This window comes from Mycteria americana, chromosome 5 (assembly GCF_035582795.1).
Source record: "Mycteria americana isolate JAX WOST 10 ecotype Jacksonville Zoo and Gardens chromosome 5, USCA_MyAme_1.0, whole genome shotgun sequence".
Lineage (NCBI taxonomy): Eukaryota > Metazoa > Chordata > Aves > Ciconiiformes > Ciconiidae > Mycteria > Mycteria americana.
In genome coordinates this window covers 6245375-6267602 of record NC_134369.1, presented here as the reverse complement: position 1 = coordinate 6267602, position 22228 = coordinate 6245375, and the positions used below count along the sequence as shown (strand labels likewise).

At 39.0% G+C, this 22228-nt stretch overlaps 1 protein-coding gene across 1 annotated transcript in view; it reads right to left on the bottom strand.

Moving 5' to 3' along the window:
- The window catches only part of LUZP2 (leucine zipper protein 2), a 220442-nt gene that overhangs the window by 191556 nt on the left and 6658 nt on the right, over positions 1–22228 (bottom strand). Inside the window, exon 3 of the mRNA XM_075501426.1 lies at positions 19727–20198. Coding sequence (XP_075357541.1) covers positions 19727–19788 — 62 coding nt within the window. The 5' untranslated portion in view covers positions 19789–20198. The remainder of the gene's footprint in view (positions 1–19726; positions 20199–22228) is intronic.

Here is a 22228-nt window from a genome sequence, read left to right as displayed (position 1 = left end):
TTTTGCTCATTATCCTTCAAAGCACAGCTCTAATGAAACTGCTCAGATTATTATGTCAGCATTTACCAAAATCGTTCAGAAAGGTCATTTCCTAAGGCCAGTGGAATAATCCAAGAGGCAAACAAGGATTCTTTTTCATCAGCATGTCCCTCAGCATTTTTAATGATAGAGTCTATCGTTTCCATCACACATTCTGCTCATCCAAAACCTTTCTCCCTCATCCTCTTTCCATAAATTCCTTGGGAGGGAAAAATAGCAGCATGACATTAAATGCCGTAAGGATAACAGGGATTCTAGTGCAGACAGACAAACATAAGACCATCTGACAAGTTGGAGCACAGCAAAACAAATGTATGGGTACAAGATCCAGTTCCCTTGGATCAGTTGTACTTGCATGACTCCGATGCTGGGTTGAAATCCATCCAGACAATGCTCTATAGCTAAGACAAGTACATTTCTGACCTACTATTTCAACACTAGTAAGGTAAAGTGTCAGAAAGTAGTAAACTGGCTCTTCTGCCATTTTACTGGAAAACTCAAGGCATTTATATTCCTTCACTATTTGAATTAGAGAAACACATACATACGACTTCATGTTTCAGTTCTTCCTCTATCTTATTTCTACGGCTCTGCCTATAAATTTTATGGTCAGTCTCAAAGAAAACTCCAATACTACAACTCAGTCTTTTACAAAGTCACTTGTTTCCAGATCTCTCTTTTTCTGTCAAGCAATGTTCCTCTTCATCCTTCACTACTTATCGGTTCCAGAAGTGCTACTGCACTTTGTCTCTGTTACCTGCTGGAAATAATTCCACTGCATGACAACAGCTGTATTTCTACAAGTTACATTTTCAGCACCACTGCCTTCTCCAGGCAGCATCTGAACAGATCTTTCACACCTACCTTGAGAATCTCCAAATGCACAGGTCCTCGACGTGCTGCTTCTCTTCAGAGCTGCATAAACCATCAAGCTTAAACCATGGGAGAGCAAACAGGACACATTCCTCTGCATTCCCATTGTTTCAGTTGTGCTTCGTTTACCAAGTTCTTCAACAATTCATGTTTCAGCCCATGCAGGAATTAAAATCCAAAGTTACAGTCTTGCCTTCAAAGAAGAACATTTGTTTCTCTCTTACTGCAGTGTGTCCAACATATGTTAGTCATCTAGTGAAACCATGTGAATCTTTCCTGATGCTAGTATTTAACACATAGGACATGACCGAGTATCAGAGCACTGTTAGAGAAATAAATGGGATTTCAGTCTTTCTCACTCCATTACCTGCCTTCTCTCCTCCTCTTTCCTAAAGCTGAACTGACTTTCTATCCCTATTCCTTTCATCCTATAATGAAAGCTAAACCAGAAATATTTTCAACTCAGTTCCCTGAATGCAAGATAATTTATTGATGCAATTCTTTCCCGTACATTTCCAAGACCCATGGACTTGAAGCGTACAATACTGCCTACTACACTGGGGGGGCACACACACACACACACAAAAAAAACATTAAAAAAAAAACCAACAACTTTCCTCTTAGCCAAAGCTAGGTTTGAAGGCAAAGGCATGCACACTGAACCTGAGTGATATAGAATGAAGCTGGGCAAAGACTGCAAAGTAGCACAAAGGTAGTACTGCAGTACTCTTGCACTGTAGCATTTTTACTATATACTACGTCTCAACTACCTCCATTCTACCTTATATTTCCCCTCAAGCACTGCATCTTATACCTACGTTCCACTATCCCCGATATATCTGTATACATTCTGACACTGTTCGAGGAAATCTGAGAATTGTTATTTTCACATGACAACATAGAGCCATGGTTTTAATTATAAGAGTACGCTCTCTTTCCTGACGCTCCAAGGGCGGGCACAGTAACAGTTACAAGTACATCAGACTAAAAACTAACACAGCATCGGTCATAACATTACCAAAAAAACCGATGGTACAAGCCAACTCATAGCGATGCCTATAAGCTTAAGCACACGCAATTCACTCAAAGAAAAAGAAGCACAGCTGTTACCTCCTTTAAGCAGGAACTAAGTGAATACAAAGGAAAAGAGATAGCAAGCCTAAAGGATATGAGTCTTAAGAGAGATCTTACTGGTCAGCAGAGTACAGAGGTAAAACAGTACGTGGTAAAACAGAGCCTCGCTTCTGGCTTCAAACCATGTTCAATACAGAGCACTACAGCCCTGCTTGTTTAGTCACTGCTTCATTAGCAGCAAACATTAAGCATTCCACACAACATGTAAAGTAAGCTCAGAAAACACTGAAGACTATGTTTTAGTGCTCGATATATTAAAAACCATAACAGCAATAACAGATTATAAAGTAAATTACTCTCAGATTATAAAGTAAATTACTATTTCAGAGTCTTCATACCCATTTGCTGGAATAAACAGGAATGGATTTTCACTGAAATCATCTTAAAGTTGTCAAGATAAATACTTGCTCCTAGTGCTCTCACCATCTTCACCACTGATTTAGCATCAGGGAGTAATACTGACAGCCTAATCATGTTTCCAGATATTGCAAATACTTAAACAAGTAAAGGAAAAAAAAGCATCACCCACAAAAGCAGACTCAGCTACTACAGTTTAGTTAAACCAACAGCCTACTCTTAGCACAAATTTTCTCTATTAGTGAAAGATAGTGAGTGATTAGAAAAAGATGTATTAGATATCATTATATCCCACATAAACACCTGATTTTCTCTTCTCCATCTCCATGTCTTCTGCCTGCTGCAGAAGAAATATGGAACCTTTTGGAAGTAGCTGTGCAGGTGAGTAAAAAAGAAGGCACTAAACTTGTCGGTACCACACAAAGTGAATACAGTCTGGAACGGTGGAAAACTGCACACAGGCTAGAACATATTCCTGCATAAGGAGTCTGGAGGGAGCTCCATTTTATATGCTGCAGTTATCTCAAAGGGGCTAGTTTAGTTTTGGAAACAAGAGGTCATTAACATTATTATTTTTCATGTTTGACATTAAACACTGGCTGTTCTTACACAGCTCAGCCTAAGAATCAAGTCTTAAATAGCGATTTGGATCAAAATGTTGAAAGCGCTAATTGAACTGGCAAAGATACAACGCTCACAATTAAAAGATGTCTCCATTTGGTTAGTGGCCAGATCCATAGCTGGAATGAAGTTGCAGATGCCAGCTGATGATCTGAGCCAGTTCCACTCTGAAACACAGTACTGCATTTCTTTCTTATACATTGGAAGGGACTACAGTGATTCTTACATTGCAGTGTAGTCACTGACCTCAGAGAGTGGCTCTTAAATGGGGAGTATTGTTTTCTTCTTTTCTCAGTGGCACAGATCCAGCCACAATTTAAACATTGAAATATCCAGATTCAGTTTTCAACAGAGCCGTCCTTCAGCTATGATGTACAACTCTTCCTGTTGACGTGCAACGTCCAATTACTTACAGATACACACTTTATTCTTTTGAGTTGCCTATTGAATTCTAAGATAAATTGAAGCACAGCCTTGCCACACCTGTATTCTTCACTTTTGCATATTAGAAGGCACGTTGCTAAGTCAATCGGTACTACTTTGGTGAGTGCTGGAACATTCTCTCAATCATCGTTTTCACTACTCACGTTATGCAGAGGACTAACAATATCCTATGAACTACTCTCAGTAGAAAACATCAAGAAAAACAAAAGGAAAAGAACTTTTAAAGCATCAAAGGCTTAAAATATTTAAGTGACAAACTAGAGTTGTTAAAGATGTATCTGGGACACTGTAGATTTCATAGGTGTCTCACAACTACTATAATACCCATGCAATACCCATTAAAGGCAAACATTTCAGATAGTCATAAATATCATTCAGAAAATAAAAAGAAACCCCATAAACTTGAAAGCAGAATGCCTTGTATTTCACAGAATGAGATGGCTCTCAGAGAAAGATAAAAAGAAGTTAAGTCAGACTGCTTAGTATACCTGAGCGCCCTTGTGTGTTTGGCAGCAGGATGCCATAAAGTTGGGACAGTGAGAGCACACGGTTAGTTCCTGTACTTTTTATTCAAATACAAAGTTATAAAACTGCTGAAGAACAGTATCCTGCAGGATACCAAACATGTCAGAAGTAAAAGGGGAAGTGGGCAAAGCCTGAAAGATTTTTCCCATAACACAAGTGACAGTCACTCTGATCTGCCTCAAGAGTCTGCCTTTTCTCCTCATAGCCCCAGAATCAAGTAAACAAGATGCATGAACTTTTTCCATAGGTCCTGAACCAAGAACAGCAGAGTAAATACACTAGCGGTTGTAAAACAAGAAACTTGTTGAACAAAAAAAGGAGACAGATCTGTATATTATGCATTCCACCTTTACTGTGGTTCCATAGACTTTAAAGTGAGTAGTAAATCAGGTGTGCATTAGCAAAAAAAGGCTTTAAAGAAAGAAATAAAAACTAGGATTCACTGTATGTCAGTATTTCAAGGATCTAAATCATGAAGCAAATTCAAGTAAAACCTCATAGTTATGTTCTTCTAGTGGAGGATAACTGAAAACAAGAATTAAAAAGCCAACCACCTTTCACACAAGAAGGCTTAACCCAGTGATATTTTCTATTTTAGAGAAATTAGAGCTAAATATCAAAGGCCAAATTGAAAAATAATCTGCAACCTTCTTGTCTATAAATAAGAGAAGAATTCTCCATCCAAAAAATCTTTGGTGTCAGGAGTGCTGTCTTGGTTCTGTCTTTGCTAAACTGAGTGCCAGGTTCTTATTCTCTTTCTTGTTCTCTTTCCATACATGCTAGGAGGATGCCCCTGGGAGCTTTAAATTGTTCTAAGAGTCATGGTGATTCTGTGAACTCAGTGGATGGTACAAGGACTCCAAAGGTGTCAAATGGGTGTTTTTGTTAGTAATTACTGAAAGTGACCAAACAACTAATTTAAAGCTACAGTCTGTTACGAGTTTTACTCCAGTGGAATCCTGCCAAGCCAGTTAATATTTCCAGGGCTACGTGTCTGCTGAACAAGGCAAACTTCTGTGACCTTGACCCATAGAGACTGCAAAACAATAAAGTTTGGGGGGCTTTTTTTAAGCTAAAATATCTTAGTCCATGGTCCTCCCTCATTGGTGAGATGCACTTACAAATCTGTTGCTATATCTTGTAACAGAGAAAGTTCTATACTGTTTGTTCCACTAGTATTTTGAAACCAGGTATCAAACTCAGCCTTACATACACTATAATACAGGCACTTGAGCTGCTCAGAAGTATTTCTGTATATAAAAGGAAGTCCTTTACCCAGTATCACAAAAATAGTAATTCAAACCAGAAGCGGGCAAAGGACTGGTGCAGTGTGAGGGTCTATAAATGGATTCACTTAAGGCTGAAAGTTTATTTACTCTGAAATTGATTTTGTTGAAGTATCCCCATGGTCACATGGGAAGAGGTCTAGAGTTGTGAACACAGTGGTCTTGTGAACACGGCCTGAAGTTTTAAAATGTCTAAGCAATTGTTAAGCAAACAAAGATTAAGGGTGAGACAGAACACGTTTCTAACACCGTAATATCCTTTAAGTAATCACTTCATTTTTAAAGCGTTTGTGAGTTGTTGGGTTTTTTGGGTGTTGTTTTGGGGTTTTTTGGTTGTTTTGGTTTTTTAAGATTAATCTTTAGAACATTGCATCTTGATGTTCACTATGAATATATAAATATACACACACATGTTCTCAAATATTACTGAAATAGTTATTTTCTTCTATTATTCCTGTTTCAACATCTGGAAGACAACTGAACCTCCAAAACCAACCTCCACTCCTTATATATATCCTAGGTTGTAGCAACAAGCATTCATTATACAGGTTTAACCAGGGAGAATTTCAGCTTAGTTTAGTTTAGCCAGAAATGTACCAAAACCACCAATTCATTTGTTTTTATACCATTCATTTTTTGCAATACTCCACATGAAGCTCTAATGGAAATCCGGATCTTCTGAGTATTTTAAGAAGCAGGTATTTACACAAGCATATGTCCAAGAATGATCCTTGGACTAGTGCCGAGCTGAAAACCCAAATCAAGTGAAGCAGGAGTGACCCTAACCATGTCCAAAAACACCCATAGCTGCTTTTTATGAAGGCAAGATTTCATTCACTTTTCCACTTAAATCAAGTCTTACATCTTAATTCCTACATAGGCTTTTGGAGGAAAAGAATAAAGGAAAGCAAATAGAAAAAGAAATCTTCCCACTTTTCTCCTCCACACAAATAAAAATTTGAAGCCTAACACAGACCACTTCATCAATTCCAAATTACCTCAATTGAAAAGGATGCTGCAAGGCATAGTAATGATGGTAAAAGAATGAACACTGTTCTTTGCTCCAATCACCTGTCTTGCAGAAGTTAATACTATTGTTTGGTACAATTTTATAGATCAATATCTTCTAGTTCCTAGTGGTTTCTAAAAGTATTTATCTTAATTGTTGACTGAAAGCTTCCATTACTTTACTCTCTTCCTTTGAGGAACAGTGTGCTGTAACATGGGTCAAAAGGCTGAAGTACCGCAACGAGAAAATAATCATTAAAACATCCACCCAAAGACAGTGCTAAATCCTCTCCCACTGTAAATCAGCATAAATACAAACATATTAATCATAGGAGGTTACTATTTCTACTATTTCTGTAATTACAGTATGATTACAGTATGGCAAGAGCAGCAACTCTCAAGAAAGTAAATAAGTAGTGAAATGCACATTGATTAAACGTAGAGTTACCAGTTTATAACAACTGGTATCTGTCTACAGGGAATAGATTGCCTAAATTTTATTAACAATTTTTCCCATAATACCATTGCCTTGTCATTTATGTAGTTCCGTATCTATGATCACGGATCACTTTTTTAATGCCTTGTCACATCTGTATGTAAAAATTGTATGAAGGCTGACATTCATTATCAAAGGTAATACAGAGATAACTTGAAGCCCAGCTACCCCAAGTAGCGTAAACATGATTTTTTTTTTTTTTAAATCTTTTGCATCAGTTTATTTCTTTTTAATATTACTCAAATGCAGATGCACGATTCTGCTCATCCCACCTATCGGCCCAATCATGCTTGAAATCCAATTTTATAAGCCTCGTCATTTTCAAAAGTGCAACTAACATTTTTAGCATGGATTTAGAGGTTCTATTAAATACTGCCAGTTCATAAAAGGATTTGAGGCCTGAAAAGATTCAGATCTCTCTCTAAAGTAGATTTGGAGGGGTACCTGGCACGCAAACTTTGCAAAGCTCAGAGCCAATTAAGAAGCGAGTATGCAAAAGCACGCGCTACTTTCACATACCTAAGGGAGTTGTTTGGAGCAGTTGTCAGGATGTGTCAGATGCTGGTGCGCCAGGAGATTACACGGCTAACCCAGCCTAGCTAGGAAAAACCCACCTAGCTAGGAAACCCAGCCTAGCTAGGAAAAACCCAGATAACAGACTGTGATGCTGAATGAGCATTTAACACAACACCAATTTCCCAACTTACTTTTTCAGTAGCGTTAGCTCTATGCCATGATGGCAGCAACTAACGGGCGTTATCAACATAAATAAAATATTCTGTTGAAATACAAGGAATCTACAAAAAGTTTTTATCTTTTTTTACAATGAAGTACTAAGACTGTCCAACCAAAAGACTGCAAAAGTGGAGGCTAGCAGAATAATTCCAGATTAATGTATTTGCCAGAAACAATGCTCGTCTCCAGTATAATTTCTTGCATTTAAAGGAAGTGGTAGGATCTAAAAAATTAAAGCCCAATATTATCTGTAGAAATAATTTGATATTTTTATTGCAAAAGGTGTACCCAAATTTGATGCCTTAGCCGGTGAAAAAAAAAGTTTCAGACGTTTTGAAGCATTTCAATCTGTACAAGCAGAAGTATACATATCTATTCCAGCCACTGATAAAAGATAGCCAAAAATCAATTTTTCATACTTCATTATGTGTCTACAACTAGAAATCCTTTACACAGAGGCACATACACTATACATATTTATATATCTTCCCTTGAGCGAAAGAGATCTTTCTACATTCAAAAAATACACTAATGGAATTGGATACAATTTTGCAGTCTTTAGTTTCTTTTTATCAGTACCAACAATGATGTTTTGCCACCTGCTCCAGATGAGGAGACTTTCCCACTGCCACTCTTTTTCATTAAATTAACAACAGGTAAGAATTCTCTTCATCCTCATTAGCATGTGCTAAGTAACAAGCACTAAGGAGATTTACACACACACAATCTATAAAACAGCGTTATCTGTAGAACACTGAAAGGTTTACCCCTAAGTTAGCATTAGGTGTACATAATTTATCAGGTTTAAAGTATATGAAGCATAGGTATCTATAGCACAAGAGGAATCTGTTTATTGCCCTAGAATTCAGGTGAAAGTGCTAGCTTTTTACTGCTTTCTTATTAGGAGACTTTTAAGCCATATTTTAAAATATTTTTTTAAGCTTTTAAAGAATTAAACCTACACCAATATCATAATTTCTAAGCCATGAGCAGTTACAAGCAGAGCAGAACAATTCTCCTTCCCTCCAATGTTTTCTCACACTATACATACATAGCATTTTTTTTCATCTCTGTATGGAAAGAGTAGCACCTGGATGTAGCTAGCCTCTGGTAAGATACAGGTAAATAGAATGTCTGCAGAATAGTATCAATACCCCAACTTATTCATTCACTACTTAATGTCCCTTTTTATCTACCTCTTTCTAACAGATATAAAAATTAGTCTGTTTTCCCATCATCTCCCTCTGCTATCGTATCTCATCCTATTAGGTTGCAAAATAGCTATGGCAATTTCTCAGTTCTGAGTTGTATAGTGAAACTTCTCCACAGTTTCCCTGCAAATCAGGCGGTTGGAGGGATTGCTTGGATATGTATGTTTGTTTCCAGTTTAGTCACCAAGTGAATTGCTGAACACACACCTACTTATTTGTCTAGATGGGTCCTTGCAAATATTCACAAGAACAAAGATTCTGTTACCTGTCTGAATATTCTTCTACAGGAATGGCTCACGCTACCCTAAGGAGCATTTCATTCCCTAGAATGTGGAAGGATTTAAGGCAGATAAAAGTATTCCATACTTCCAAGGGTTTTTCACCTTCCTCTGGTAGCAACCGCTCTTGTCAACAGCACGTTGTTCTACAGGCTTAATCCAGTGAGACAAAAACTTCACGTTCCTGTAATGACTAAATATTACTGGGAAAGGTTTTCCATTATACATAAAAGTACTATTTTCACATGCGATATAATCATCAAGCTTAAGCAGCAAAGAAACATATGAAGTCCCTACAGTAAAGAAGAGTGATTGCTATAATATTTAACCCTGACTGCACTATCAACTTCTGTACATCACCTATTTGATGGAAATGGATTAAGCCTTTCAGATTACATTTTATAAGCCAGCGATGGGGGATTCATCTCATATAAAGGGAATGTATATTCCTTAAATACTTAGTTCTGGTACACGTCCTGTATTTCTTCCTAGCTATTTCAGAAACTATTTAAATTTTGTCAGTCTAGGTAGGCATGAAACAGGCAATACCACATACTATCTCATTAAAACAATAGAAATACAAGTTTTTCTGAGTCCATTTGAAGAACTGATTAGTATTTCTTTAAAACAGATTTTACTATTTAGTTTTTACAGCAATTTAATTCTTTCTGCTTCCAGGAACAGATAACAATCTTCCCTTGAGCCAAAAGAGCTCCAGCTGAGTAGAAATTAGGGAAGGAACTAGGATGTTTGAAACAGGGCCAGAGAGAGAGGTACGAGTTAAAGAAAAATATTAAATTAAATGCCTGCTTTCATAAGCTTTCCTGAGCCAAATACAGCATATCTGTGTATACTGAACAGCAGACAGTTGTTTTACAAGTAAATAAAAAAGCAACTGCAAGGAAGTCTCTATTCACTATCTGTGCACTTGAGGAGTGTATTTTTTTCATACATCATTCATGTATGAATGCAGAGATTTCACAGCAAGCAGTATTTGAGACTGATTTTTCACCAAATTAAATAGCACAGGCTGCACTGAATGCAAAGTTAGAGATGCTTAGTGAGGGAAACAGAAGGGAAGCAGCAACCTGCCATGGGTTCTGACCGCCCCCTCGCCCCATTGCCACCTAGGCACCATGGTTACAGGTTCATTTCCCAAGCCTTACCATTTGCATTAAGCCAAATAACCTTATCCCTTAACTGAAAGTGAAATAAAGCAAGCTGCAAGGCTAGACTTTCTAAAAGAGGTCAGGATAGATTGCTAACAATCATGACTATTTGGTATCCCAGGTATCCCCCTGTCCTGGTTTTGGCTGGGATAGAGTTCATTTTCTTCCTAGTAGCTGGTATAGTGCTGTGTTTTGGATTTAATATGAGAATAATGTGATAACACACTGATGTTCTGGCTGTTGCTAAGCAGTGCTTATACTAAGTCAAGGACTTTTCAGCTTCCCATGCTCTGCCAGGTACCCAAGAAGCTGGGAGGGGGCACAGCCAGGACAGCTGACCCCAACTGGCCCAAGGGCTATTCCATACCATACAGCGTCACGCTCAGTATAGAAACTGGGGAGACTTGGCCGGGGGGCAGCGATCACTGCTTGGGGACTGGCTGGGCATTGGTCAGTGGGTGAGCAATTGCATTGTGCATCACTTGTTTTGTACATTCTTTTATCATCATCATTATTATTTTCTCTTCCTCTGCTGTCCTATTAAACTGTCTTTATCTCAACCCACAGGTTTTACTCCCCCCCCCCCCCCCCCCCCCAATCTCTCCCCCATCCCACCAGGGGTGGGGGGGGGGGTAGGGCAGGGAGGGTGAGAGGAGCTGTGTGGTGCTTAGTTGCTGACTAGGATTAAACCACGACACCCCCATATGTACCAGCAGCTAAATAACAGTCTAATTTTCAAAGCATATAGCTCTCGTTTATGTTCAGATTTTCACACGGTTCGTACAGCCAACATGCTGTCCCCTTTTGAAATTCAAAAGGCATCAGATTAAACTCATTCAGCTCACTTAAAGAAAATCCACTGCAGATTATGGGTATTAAGCCCTTCTAAAATGTCTGGTCCCTTGGCAAACCTTGGCTTCCTTCATGGAAGGAAGAAGAAAACAAAACAAAACCAAGAAAAAAGCCACAGTGCCTATTTTCAGAGGAGCACATGCCAGGAATTTGTGTACTCTCCATAGAATAGAGGGGTAGATCTGCAGCGGGGCTGATGGACCCTGCCAGTCACTAATAAGTAGTAAGAATACAATGGCTATGTTGCCTATTTTGGCACAGAAAATAAGAATTAATCATCAACTGATCGGTTTCTGCAAAGCAGCTACTTACTAAACACAGTTGTTTGATTCGCACCCTGGCTGAGCTTCACCCCAACCTGAAAAATATTTCTTTACAAAAAAGCTGTAAGTGAAGCAGTAGTAAAATTGATTTTATTTCTCCATTTTCAAGAGAGACATTCTCTCGTTGCACATTGAGCACACATTTCATTACGCTGCATCAGGAGGAAGAAACTTCCTCAACAGACAATCTAATGCCACCCAGAGCACAGCTGCTTTTCAGTCTTGTCAGTTCAATTCTTCCACACATATTTTTTCTTTTCTTGTCCACATTTCAGTAAAATCTCACTTTTTTTTTTCCTTGTTTGCTGTCACAGGCTAGTCTGAAACACACACGACTGCAAAATCGTTCAGACATGATGAGGATGGCATACATCAGGTGGACAAAGTACATTACTGAGGTTATTGTCACTCTAGGTCCCCCAGTTCACCAAGCAATTCTGAGGTACAAAGTCACAGCTCCTACTTCTGTAGTCATTCACATCAACAAAATCACAGAAACACCTGAAAAGCAGTATCAAGTACTGAGAATCCAACTAGTACCAACATGGTACTAGTAAACAACCACATTTTGTTTACCACTTATAGCACTAGGTAATTTGTCTTCCCCCCACCGCTACCAAACCAAGTTTTATGAAGACCCCTAACAGCTACTGCAAATATGTTAAAGGGTTATACTATAGTGAAATTACAGAGAGTGTACCCCATCATAAACCTGTTTGCCTGTCCTTTCATAGAAGGTGTTTTGATGCTCTCTAGGTGAGAAGATAGTAGCAAAGCCAGTGATAACATACATTGTTGGGTAAAGGCGTGGTAGCCTGGAAAAAGTTCGTACGGAGAAGTTAGAAGGATGTTCTGCTGCAGCTCCATCTCCAACTAAAAGGCAAAGGCGTTAGTTCCGCGATTAGACGGGATTCAGCAAATATGCGCTTGGTTTTCTAAGTGCTGCAATTTGTCCAACAGTGGGTAAATCTGGTTTTTAACCAGCTTCCACTTTCCTACTCAGCAAATGAGGAGCAAACCTACCTATTTCCCACAAGGAAATTGCGACTATAAATTGACAAAATATGAGCATTCATATATGACAACAATAAGAATATGTAAATGGCTGGAAAAATTAACAATTTGGGTAAAATACACCAGCTGGCAGCATAGTAGCCTTATCTTCCTAAAAGAGGACGTGGAGACAAAACACAGCAGAATTTTTGACATTTCTCTACTCCTTTCCATAGGAGCTATCAAACAACATTGACAAGTAAGATATTGAGAAATTCCATACACACCTATTTCTTCAGCTTGTAAGAGTCATAACACATTGATTTCTCTCATGATTCACCAAAGTATTGTTTGTTTCAGCAAATACAGTAGAGATTTCAGAGGGAACACTACAAAAAGCATTGCTAAGATAATATGCAGTAAAAGTAAAGATTAATAAACACGGGAGTGATACAAGGTAAGGGGTAAGATGAGTAAGTAATAGCACAAGAAGGAAAGGGAGAAAAATCTATAGTGGCACACAAAAACTGCTATTTGATACAATGTCATATTTATTCCTCAGCATTTCTAAAAGGAACTTGCCACTCCGATGTGTTTGAAATAGCAAATATAACAATACACATCTCAAACCTTCACACAATATTAAGATTGAAGGATGGTATGAAATATCTTTATTCTTTCTGACAAACATATTACTTGTCTTCCATACAGAGAATATTTACAGATCTGACCCTTACAAGACAGCTGGCGCATCCATTGTGCAAAACTAGACAATGAGAAGAAACACTGTTTTTGACAAGTGGCATAAATGAGATTTATTTGTCTGGAGAGTGGTACATCAAAAGGATTACTATCTGTGAACAGGTTTCTGTTAAATATAGAAAATAATATTGTACCCACAGTCTCACAGAAAGAAGGATTACAAGTTTAGGTTAAGATATCCTGTATTCTGCCCTAGCTATAAAATAATAAATGAGAAAGAAACAGGAAAGCATCAGCATTATAATTTCTTTAAACACAAAGAATACATTAAAATGTCAAAACTAACTCCATGGGAGGTCTCCTGGGCAGAAATGCATTATATGTAGCATAACAAGCAGAATTCCAACTGTTCTATTACATTAAGACTGAATTCTAGAGATCCTCAAGATTTACCTGAGATCACATGGAACTTCAAGAATATTTTAACCATAGATTAGATCAAATCCAAAATAAGTCTTTCCTGAAGGTTATAAAAGTTTTTAGCAGCATCCTTTCTTCCCCTCCCCTCATTTTTTTTCTTCTTCCTTTCAGATTCCAGAACTCAGAAACATAAATGACAAAACGTGACAAAAGAACCTCTTTTTAGTATTTCTGGCCAAACTGAGAAAGGCTTTCTTTCTGGATTTCTAATTTAGGTCGCTGAGCTTAAATTTGTGGAGCACTTTTAAATGTTTTAGCCCAGATAATAAGATAACATAGCAAGCATACCACTTCCAAGGACATTGTTCTTAACCAAAAATTAGCCCTATCACAACAGCAGAAAATCCCATAAAATTTGAAACTTCTGACAAAAAAAAAATTCTCTTCCCCCCTGCCAAGTACAAGATAAACAGGTAGAATGAATGTGTGGCTGCCCTGCTGTAGAAGGGATGCAAACATGGAGAAGCAGGTCTATTAGGTGAAGCTAGCATTAAGAATATATGTGTATATACACACATATTCTAGTATGCATATATAGAGCAGTTCAAGTCCAGGGATTCCCAAACTAGCTTTAAGCAATCTCATTCTGATGTCAAAGAATTCCACCTACAGCAGGTTCTTGTCTACTTTTCTACACAAGATAGAGGTACCCGACGTACCTTGTTTAAAAGCTACCTTGAAAATCTCTGTGCTATACCACAGCTTGCAGATCCAACGTGGCCGTGTACTCTAAGGCAGTACGGTCGATGACTGCACTCGTGCTGAGAAAAGGGTTTCTCATTTTGCTATTGCCAGTTTTGTAGTCCAGCACCTGCACCCCTGAGGCCATGGGCTTCGTGCAGGGGGGTGGAGGAGAAACAGATGTAGCTCCTCCTGCCTACACATCTGGTGGTTTGGTGTTTTTTTGGTTGGCTGGTTGGTTGGTTTGTTGGAGGTTTTTTTGTTTGGGTTTGGGGGAGTGGTGGTGGTTGTTTTTTGGATTTTGTTCCTTTTAGATACATCACTGGAGCTCAAAACTTTTCTCCCAGAAGAAGGAAAAGCCTTTGTTTCCCCAAGTAGCTTCTAGTTTGCTGTATTAGGCACTTGCTTATAAGTCATCAGAATAAAGCCATCAAGCTAAACACATTCCTTGAAATAATGGAGTTGTGCCACTGGTAAATTTGTCCCACTATGTTTAAACACAGTCCACAACAAAGCACATGCTTCTTCAGATACAGTAAGGTCGCAAGTCACATGCTAAATGCCACTTCTGTACCTCAAACATGAGCCCATACAAGTCATTAACCAAACATGCATCATCATCCACGTTGATAGAAATTAGAAAGCTTTCATGGCCCAGAAAACTCATACAGAAAAAGTAAGTGTGAAAGGAATTCTAAGCAGGAGACAAATGAGAGAGTTAATGCCCCTGCATTTCTGGAAGAATTCAGAAAGCGCAATATTAAGACAGTGTTATCCACCAAAACGACAGCAAAAATCCATCCTATTTTCTGCTAAAGAAGTAGTCTCCTACTGCACCACAGAGTTCACCTTCAATCACAGGGAAAAGAAAGGACACTGCCAGACCTCAGCCTGAGATCTCAAACATGAGAATCACTTTGGCTGCCTGCTGGAGCATGTAACAATGGTGTGGCTACAGCTGAGGGTATAAGCACGCAGTGAGCCCCGTTCTTCCACCTCAAAATCTAGGAAGGGGCAGGGTTCCCTCCACTGTCATACCACAGTCTAAATGCAAAACAGTTACTTTCAACATCATTATAGCCCAAACAGTGTTTCTAAGATGGGAAAGAGCTTAAGAACTAGAAACAAGTATTTTCAACATTTCCCCCCCCCACGAGTATAATAATGTCAAAGACGTTCTCCTTTATCTTTCCTCAAGTCACAGACTGAATCCTTCACACACCTTTATTGGAGAGGACGGAAAGACATTATTCTTTTAATATTCCTTAAGAAATAATTACCAAACCCAACAAACACAAAGAAAATAGTCGACCTTGAAAATACGTCCAGGGAAAAAGTAAGCATTTAAGTCAGGTTCTCATGTTTTAGTAAGGTAAGTGAATATTATATTTCTGTCGCTTCCAACAATAGACGTACATCAGATCAAACCCCATACCTTCACTAAGCAACATCCACCTACCAGAAATCAGCACACTGCTTTTATCCTGCTATAAAACAGAGGTGGCATTCTTCTGAAGCCAATGAATTACAGATTGCTTTGTAACATCAGAGTAGTAAGACCGCCAGTGAACTGCACTTTACAAAAAACGACCACCAGCCATTTCTCTGCCATTAAAATAATGTAAGTTCTGCCTTTTACAGCCCTATTGTTTGTACATCCATATAATGAGTTGCTGTAGTAGCAATATTATTATTGTTATTAAAGCACATCTTGTTGGGTTTATGGGTCCTGTTCTCAGCTATAAAGCAAATCATTCAATGTCTTGTGCCTTTGTCACGTTTCATGTGTGGACAGAAAGGAATTTGCTGTCATTGAAAAAAAGGAAAGCTTTGTTTCACATCAGGCTTCTTCTAAGGAGCCAAATTTTTGTCTTTTGGACAAAAAAATGTTATCAGTGAGCAGAGATTAAAGTATCTAGCCATTCAATAGTAACATTGAAGTAATATTCAGAAAAATCTCCTTTTAGCTAAAAGTAGGCAAGCGTCATTAGACAAGGTAATGTGGACCACAGATCTTAGTTACTGACGCCAATGACTGACTTAGTGCAAGCCTTCCCTTCTACAAACAGTTTTCCCGTCAGAACGTTTAGGTGTCTGGGGCCACAACAGCATGCAGGTGGCTGCAGAATCAGACTCTGAGCCTATTATACACTGCGTGCACCCACTGAGCACTCAGTACAGAGGGCCTCATTTCTGAACTTGTATGAAAAAACTACTCTGTCTTCACCATGGTATGAAAAAAGTAACACGTACACAACCACCACATTAGATCTGCCAAAACCAAGGTGTCCAAGGAAATATAAAAGTAGATAGGAAAACACAAACTTCAGAATAGTTTTAACAAGTTAAATTCACCTTCAAAAATTTGTTCCCCTTAGCCTTTTATGAGACTGATGTTAGAGCAGTAATTTTTACTTATTCCATCAAAACATATGTAGTTAACTGGACAGGCAAATAAAGCTCAACCTGGTTACCTCTTTGGCACTACAACCAACTGGAAACATGATTAAGAGTAATCATTGTGTCTCAAAGCCGCACCAAAATCGAGTCTAGGTAATACAGAAAAGATCATTCATTTCAAAAACATGAACTTTCTGTAATTTGATAGGCATTTGGTTCATGCATATGGTTTTAAACCATGCTGAGAAGTTAGCTGCATACAGTCCTGAAAATCAAAAGTTAATAACGAACACAATCTTAAAAGCGATAGCTGTGCGTTTTCCTCTTTTTAACAATACTATAAAATAAGAAAACTCGACATGCTGTGTTAACATAGTTGAACTCATCAATTCATATTTGTTTACAATGAGGCTTGGAGACATGCTGAGGTCTTCCAAAACTATCACCATGACACGATGCAAAGAAGATGGCATCACCACATGACAAGGAACAAAAAGCAGCAGCTGTCGACCTCTGCAGCAAGTACTGTACTCACTGATTTCAGCACCAATGTATGAAATGGAGATACTGTGCTTCTGTACAAACTTCACAAAAATAAATCCTCATGATGGAAAACTTTCTGTCCTGTAAGGTTGATGCTTTACCTTAGCTAAGCATTTCACACAGCAGGATATTAGACCCTGCTTTTTGCTAACACAACTGCTCCTGCAAGCTTACTCTGTTTGGGTCCAACCAATGAATTAACCACACGTTTACAAGCAACACTAACTGCCACAGACAGAATTGCCTTCTGATGAAGGAGATTAAAGCATAATCTCTTTCCAGTAGATGGCATATTGATAGCACTGTATCATTTTTTAGACTTCCATCATATGCTGTTGAAAAATTACTCCATGTTCTACACAGCCAGTTAAAAATCAAGTAACTGAAAGCAAACGCTGAGCAGAGTAGTCCAGGACATTTATAAATCTCCAACTCTACTGTAGAGTTTCAGTCTCTCCTTTTTAACAGGATGACCGATCTGGTATCAAAAGCAAAACTTCACTTTGCAACACATACTGTACTTGGGTGGAATTTTAACTGGAATTTTTCTCACATTGATCATTTTCATCCCTCAACTACATAAGAACATAAGTCATCATGTGCCACAAAATTATATTCTTATGAAAGTCTATCTACTCCTCAGAGTCATAATTAGTATTCACATGCCAACTTCAACTTCTTCATATTCTTTCCAACTATTTTTTGAAAGGCGGGGAGGGACTTGAATTTTTTTTTTTTTTTAATGATTATCAAGAATGAGCTACAGTTCATTTTTCATACAGGTAATATTTTCTCAAGAAGATGAGGCACCTGCTTTTAGGGCTTTACACTAGATACCTTGTCCCAGTTTACTTCCCTGAATGTTCAAGTAGTCTCTAAGACATGTCATAAAAACAATAAAATAGGAAAATTTAAAATAGTTTTCTACATCTCCTTTCACTACAGTTTAATCTGCACAAGCTCATGCAAGATACAAATCTGCATCTGCAAAAGCTGGCTTGGTGCTTCGTCCCCTTTTTAACTCTAGCATACTTTAGCAAAGAACATATCACACTTAAATGAGTGTAAAATTATTAATCTGAATTGACAAGAAGTTTCACACTTGACTGCTTGTGAATGTTTCCTTAGACCACCTATTAAATCAGAAGGGATAATTATTGAATCACAATCTATTACAATTTTCCGCTAAGTTTTGTACTTCAAAGAGCATCAGAGTGGTTCGTATGGACTGGCACTGTAAAGTCCCTGAATCAGAAGTGTTACCAAAAAAAAAAGTACCCCTCCCTCACCAATAACAACCCCTTCCAAAGGAGTGATGTAATTGAGTAATTGAAGCATTTTGATGTTCCTGATTTCTCCCTGCATTTGGGCCTTTTCCCACTCAGAGATTTTCACAGTTATTATTTGCCTGTGTTTGAGTATGTACAAAGACATGCTCCTGCTGTACCTGACTTTGAATACTTAGCAGGTGCACACTTCTTTTTTCTTTTTTTTTTTTTTTAAAGTGTCAGTGAACAATTAAGGTTTAAAACATGTAGTGCTTCTGCAAAAAGCTGCTTCGATGCTGATTTTACAGGAAGAGATCAAGAATAAGGGAAAAGACACATTTCCCTGATAAATGCACATGGGTATATCCTCTGATAACATGCTTTACGGACTTATTACTAAGTACCCTATAAACTTCTAACACAGCAGAGAAATACCACAGTCAAAATTTGGGCTTGATTTTCTGATAAGGAACTGGAAGTTAAGAAGCCTGAACTGAGAGCAGTGTCATTATAACAGATCTGCTCTGTACCCAGCATTAACTTTCCATCTGTGTACATCAAGACAACGGGATAGACTGTGTCAGCTTTATCTTTTCTTTGCTGAACACGTTATGTTGACAGCATAGAGAATATACTATCTCTGAGCAACTGAGCAGTACGCGTTACCTTATCAGAACGCTGCATGGTCAGAACAGGTTTTATTTTTAAGCTGCAATAGATTTTGCTCATATTTTCCTCAGTAATTTATTATACTTGCACAGAAAGGAATGCTTCTAGATTGCAGCAACTTTTTAGCACTTCTCCTTGGCATTAAGATAACACTGCAACATCTCACCTGCATTTCAGAGTAAAAAAAGGTAAGCCCTAGGTCTCTGTTCAGCTATAGAAACCTAAACCGAGATGAGATTGTTCGAGTGTTTATTTTTTGCACTCTACAAGGGAAAACGTTAGCATGTTCTCAGTTTCAGCTGTTTGGCTTCCTTATTTTCAATGAAGCAGACTCTATCTGCTATTACTGCTGTATATATAAAGCTTGTATTTGTTACTGTCTTGCTACATCTCATGAGCTGTGGGTCAACTTATACAGGAGCAGCTCTTTTACATCATAAAAAAAAGCCTAGAAAGACCAAGACAAGACTCAGTATCTTTCAGAGGATGAGGGAGGGGAATCAGAGAAGATATCTGCTCTAAACTTACTACCCCAGTAACAGCTAAAATCTGTATTATGTCTCTTAAGAGCACTGCATCTAAAAAAGCAAACAGCAACAAAACAGAAGAACTCTAAGCAAAATAGCTCTCGGTACTCACCTAGTGCTGAAGACCAGTGCAGGAAAGAGAGGCAGCAAGTAATAAGCAGAGATGAATTTCATCCTGGCGCTCCTCTGTTTTCTTCCGTTCCTCACTATGCTCTTCGCACCGACTCTTTCCCCCCTCTTCGTCTCTTCCTCCAGCAGCTCCCGAGCCTCGCCTCGCCTGGGGAGCTGCCCGCCCTGCTGCGGGAGGGTCCTAGCTCCGCCAGAGCAGACCGCCCAACAGACCGAGTGAGGAGGGAGCTCCGAGCGGGCTGTGAGCTCCGGGAGCGATGTCAGCAGGCACAGCGAGCGGGTGCCGCGCTGCCAGCCCACAGCCCGGCCGCTGCCAGCCTGCCCGCCGCCCGCTCCGCCGCGTCCTCGAGGGGGTGCCGGGACCTCGCGCCTAAGTGGCGGCCGGGGAGGGACGGGCACCCGGAGCCTGGCACTTCGCTCTCAGGTTATAGCAGAACGTGGCTGAGAGGTTCTTCCTGGAAGACAGAAAGAAAGAAAAAAAAAAACAACCCTACAATGAAACCACCACCAATATTTGGCAATTAGTGTCTTTGTTTGAAGTGAGGCTGGACAAGACTGGTGATAGAGAGGCAGGGATTGTTTCGAGGAGGTGTCAAGCTACAGACCAGCCTGCCACTACACCTGGGAAGGGATCACTTGTGCAAAGCAAGAATTTTGCAAAGCACAAGTTACTCTTTCAATTAGGTATTCATTCGCTCCGTACCACATCAAGTTGAAGAGCAGAAACAGCTTCCAAAATGGCATTTTGAAACATTGATGTTGCCTCTAAAAGCCTTTCAGCACCTGAAACGACTGCTAAGACCTTCAGAGCCATTAAGAGCTTTTCCTGCTTTCCATGTTTGCGTTTCACCTGATCTTAATCTTGATTTAAATCAGGGTCAGTGTTGATTAAAGATGTTTTCAGAATCTAAGTATTCCCTACCTTGCCAGAAGCAAAGCTCATCTGATGGCAAATCATATGAAAGCATAACATTTAAACAAGAATCATCTTTCTATCTAATACAAAAAAAAAACCCACCCAACACAAAAAAAAAAAACCACCAAAACCACACAAACTAGTCTACAAGTAAATGAAGTGTGATCATTACAAGACAGAGTTTTGGTCAGCTGTGTGCTTGTCTGCTCATATGAAAGGCATCCAGAAACTACATTATACATCACATACGTAAAATAAAAGTTTCTATAGTTTAAGCTAGTGTGTCATTGCATTCAACTATTTATTGAGGAGTAATTTTGGATTCCATCAAACCGAATAGAAATTCACTGTTCAAAATGAATGGAAACATTTTTGAAATTAGTATTGACCCTTAGTGAGACATTGACATGGCATACAAATAGAATTAATAAATTATTTGCTACATTGTTCAGTAACAAAGTGAGAAGGAGGAGAGAGAAGAGAAGAAAAAGAAAAGGCAATGTACATAGCCAAAAAGGAATAAAATAATGAATTTCTGACTCTTCTTCCTTGTGTCCCAACTCTAGTATTTTTTTTTCAGCACACCTGGCAGCTAGTTCTACTCAACCACATTAATTTAAATCAGCATTTATTGTTATTTTGATGCTACATACCAGCATGAAAGAAACAGTCATGTTACCATGGATACTTATGATAGAATAGTAAAAAGGTCATAAAAAGTGCAGTCAGCTTGTCATTTTCTCTTCCAGAAAAAGCCAACCTTCCCAGGCTAGCAGGCACCTCACAGTCATGTATCAGCAGCTAATACTTCTTCCATTTTCTTCTTATGTGCATGCATACAGGGTGGAATGGGGGGGAAGGCACTGGTGCATCAAGGGAGTAAATTATGCCCGATGATGTTGAGTGAGCTTAAGAAAACTCATGAAATTTTGCAACTTGAGGAATTATTTTTTAATTCTGTTACTGCTCTGCCTCTTTTTTGGAGGGTGGGGCGTGGAGTAGAGAGGCCTACTGCTAAGTCCTGGTTTCATCTCAAGAATTGTACCATGCTTGCATGGCACAACATCTTCACGTGGTTTGGTGGCTCCAGTACAGGTAGTGTGCAGCTATAATAGTGCTATATCACCCAGACATCATATTATCAGTCTTTACATAATTTCTCCATCTTGCTCAGAATTGATTGAACAATTAGGAAGCTTTCATACTTACCAACACTGCTGCTTTAGTCCCGCTCTAATGCAAATATCCTGTAAAGGTTGTGACAGCTCAGTTTCAGCCTATGAAGACCTCAAGGGCTCAACGTAAAGGATTTCCCATCTCGGGACATGGGAGCGGGGGCTCTCGCTCCTCTCGGGCACAGCCTGCTTGCAGCCAGGCCTTTAGGGGGTGGCAGCAGTGGCTAAGCAGGGACTGCAGCAATTGCAACCCTCAGTGTCCAGATAGGAACAGATAAAGTTGTATTACTATGAAGAGAAATGCTCAGCAGCAAATACAGGTAGGACAGAAGGAAAACCTGCATTTTTTAGGGGCAACCTTCTATAATTAAGGGCTGGGCACAATCCTTAAATG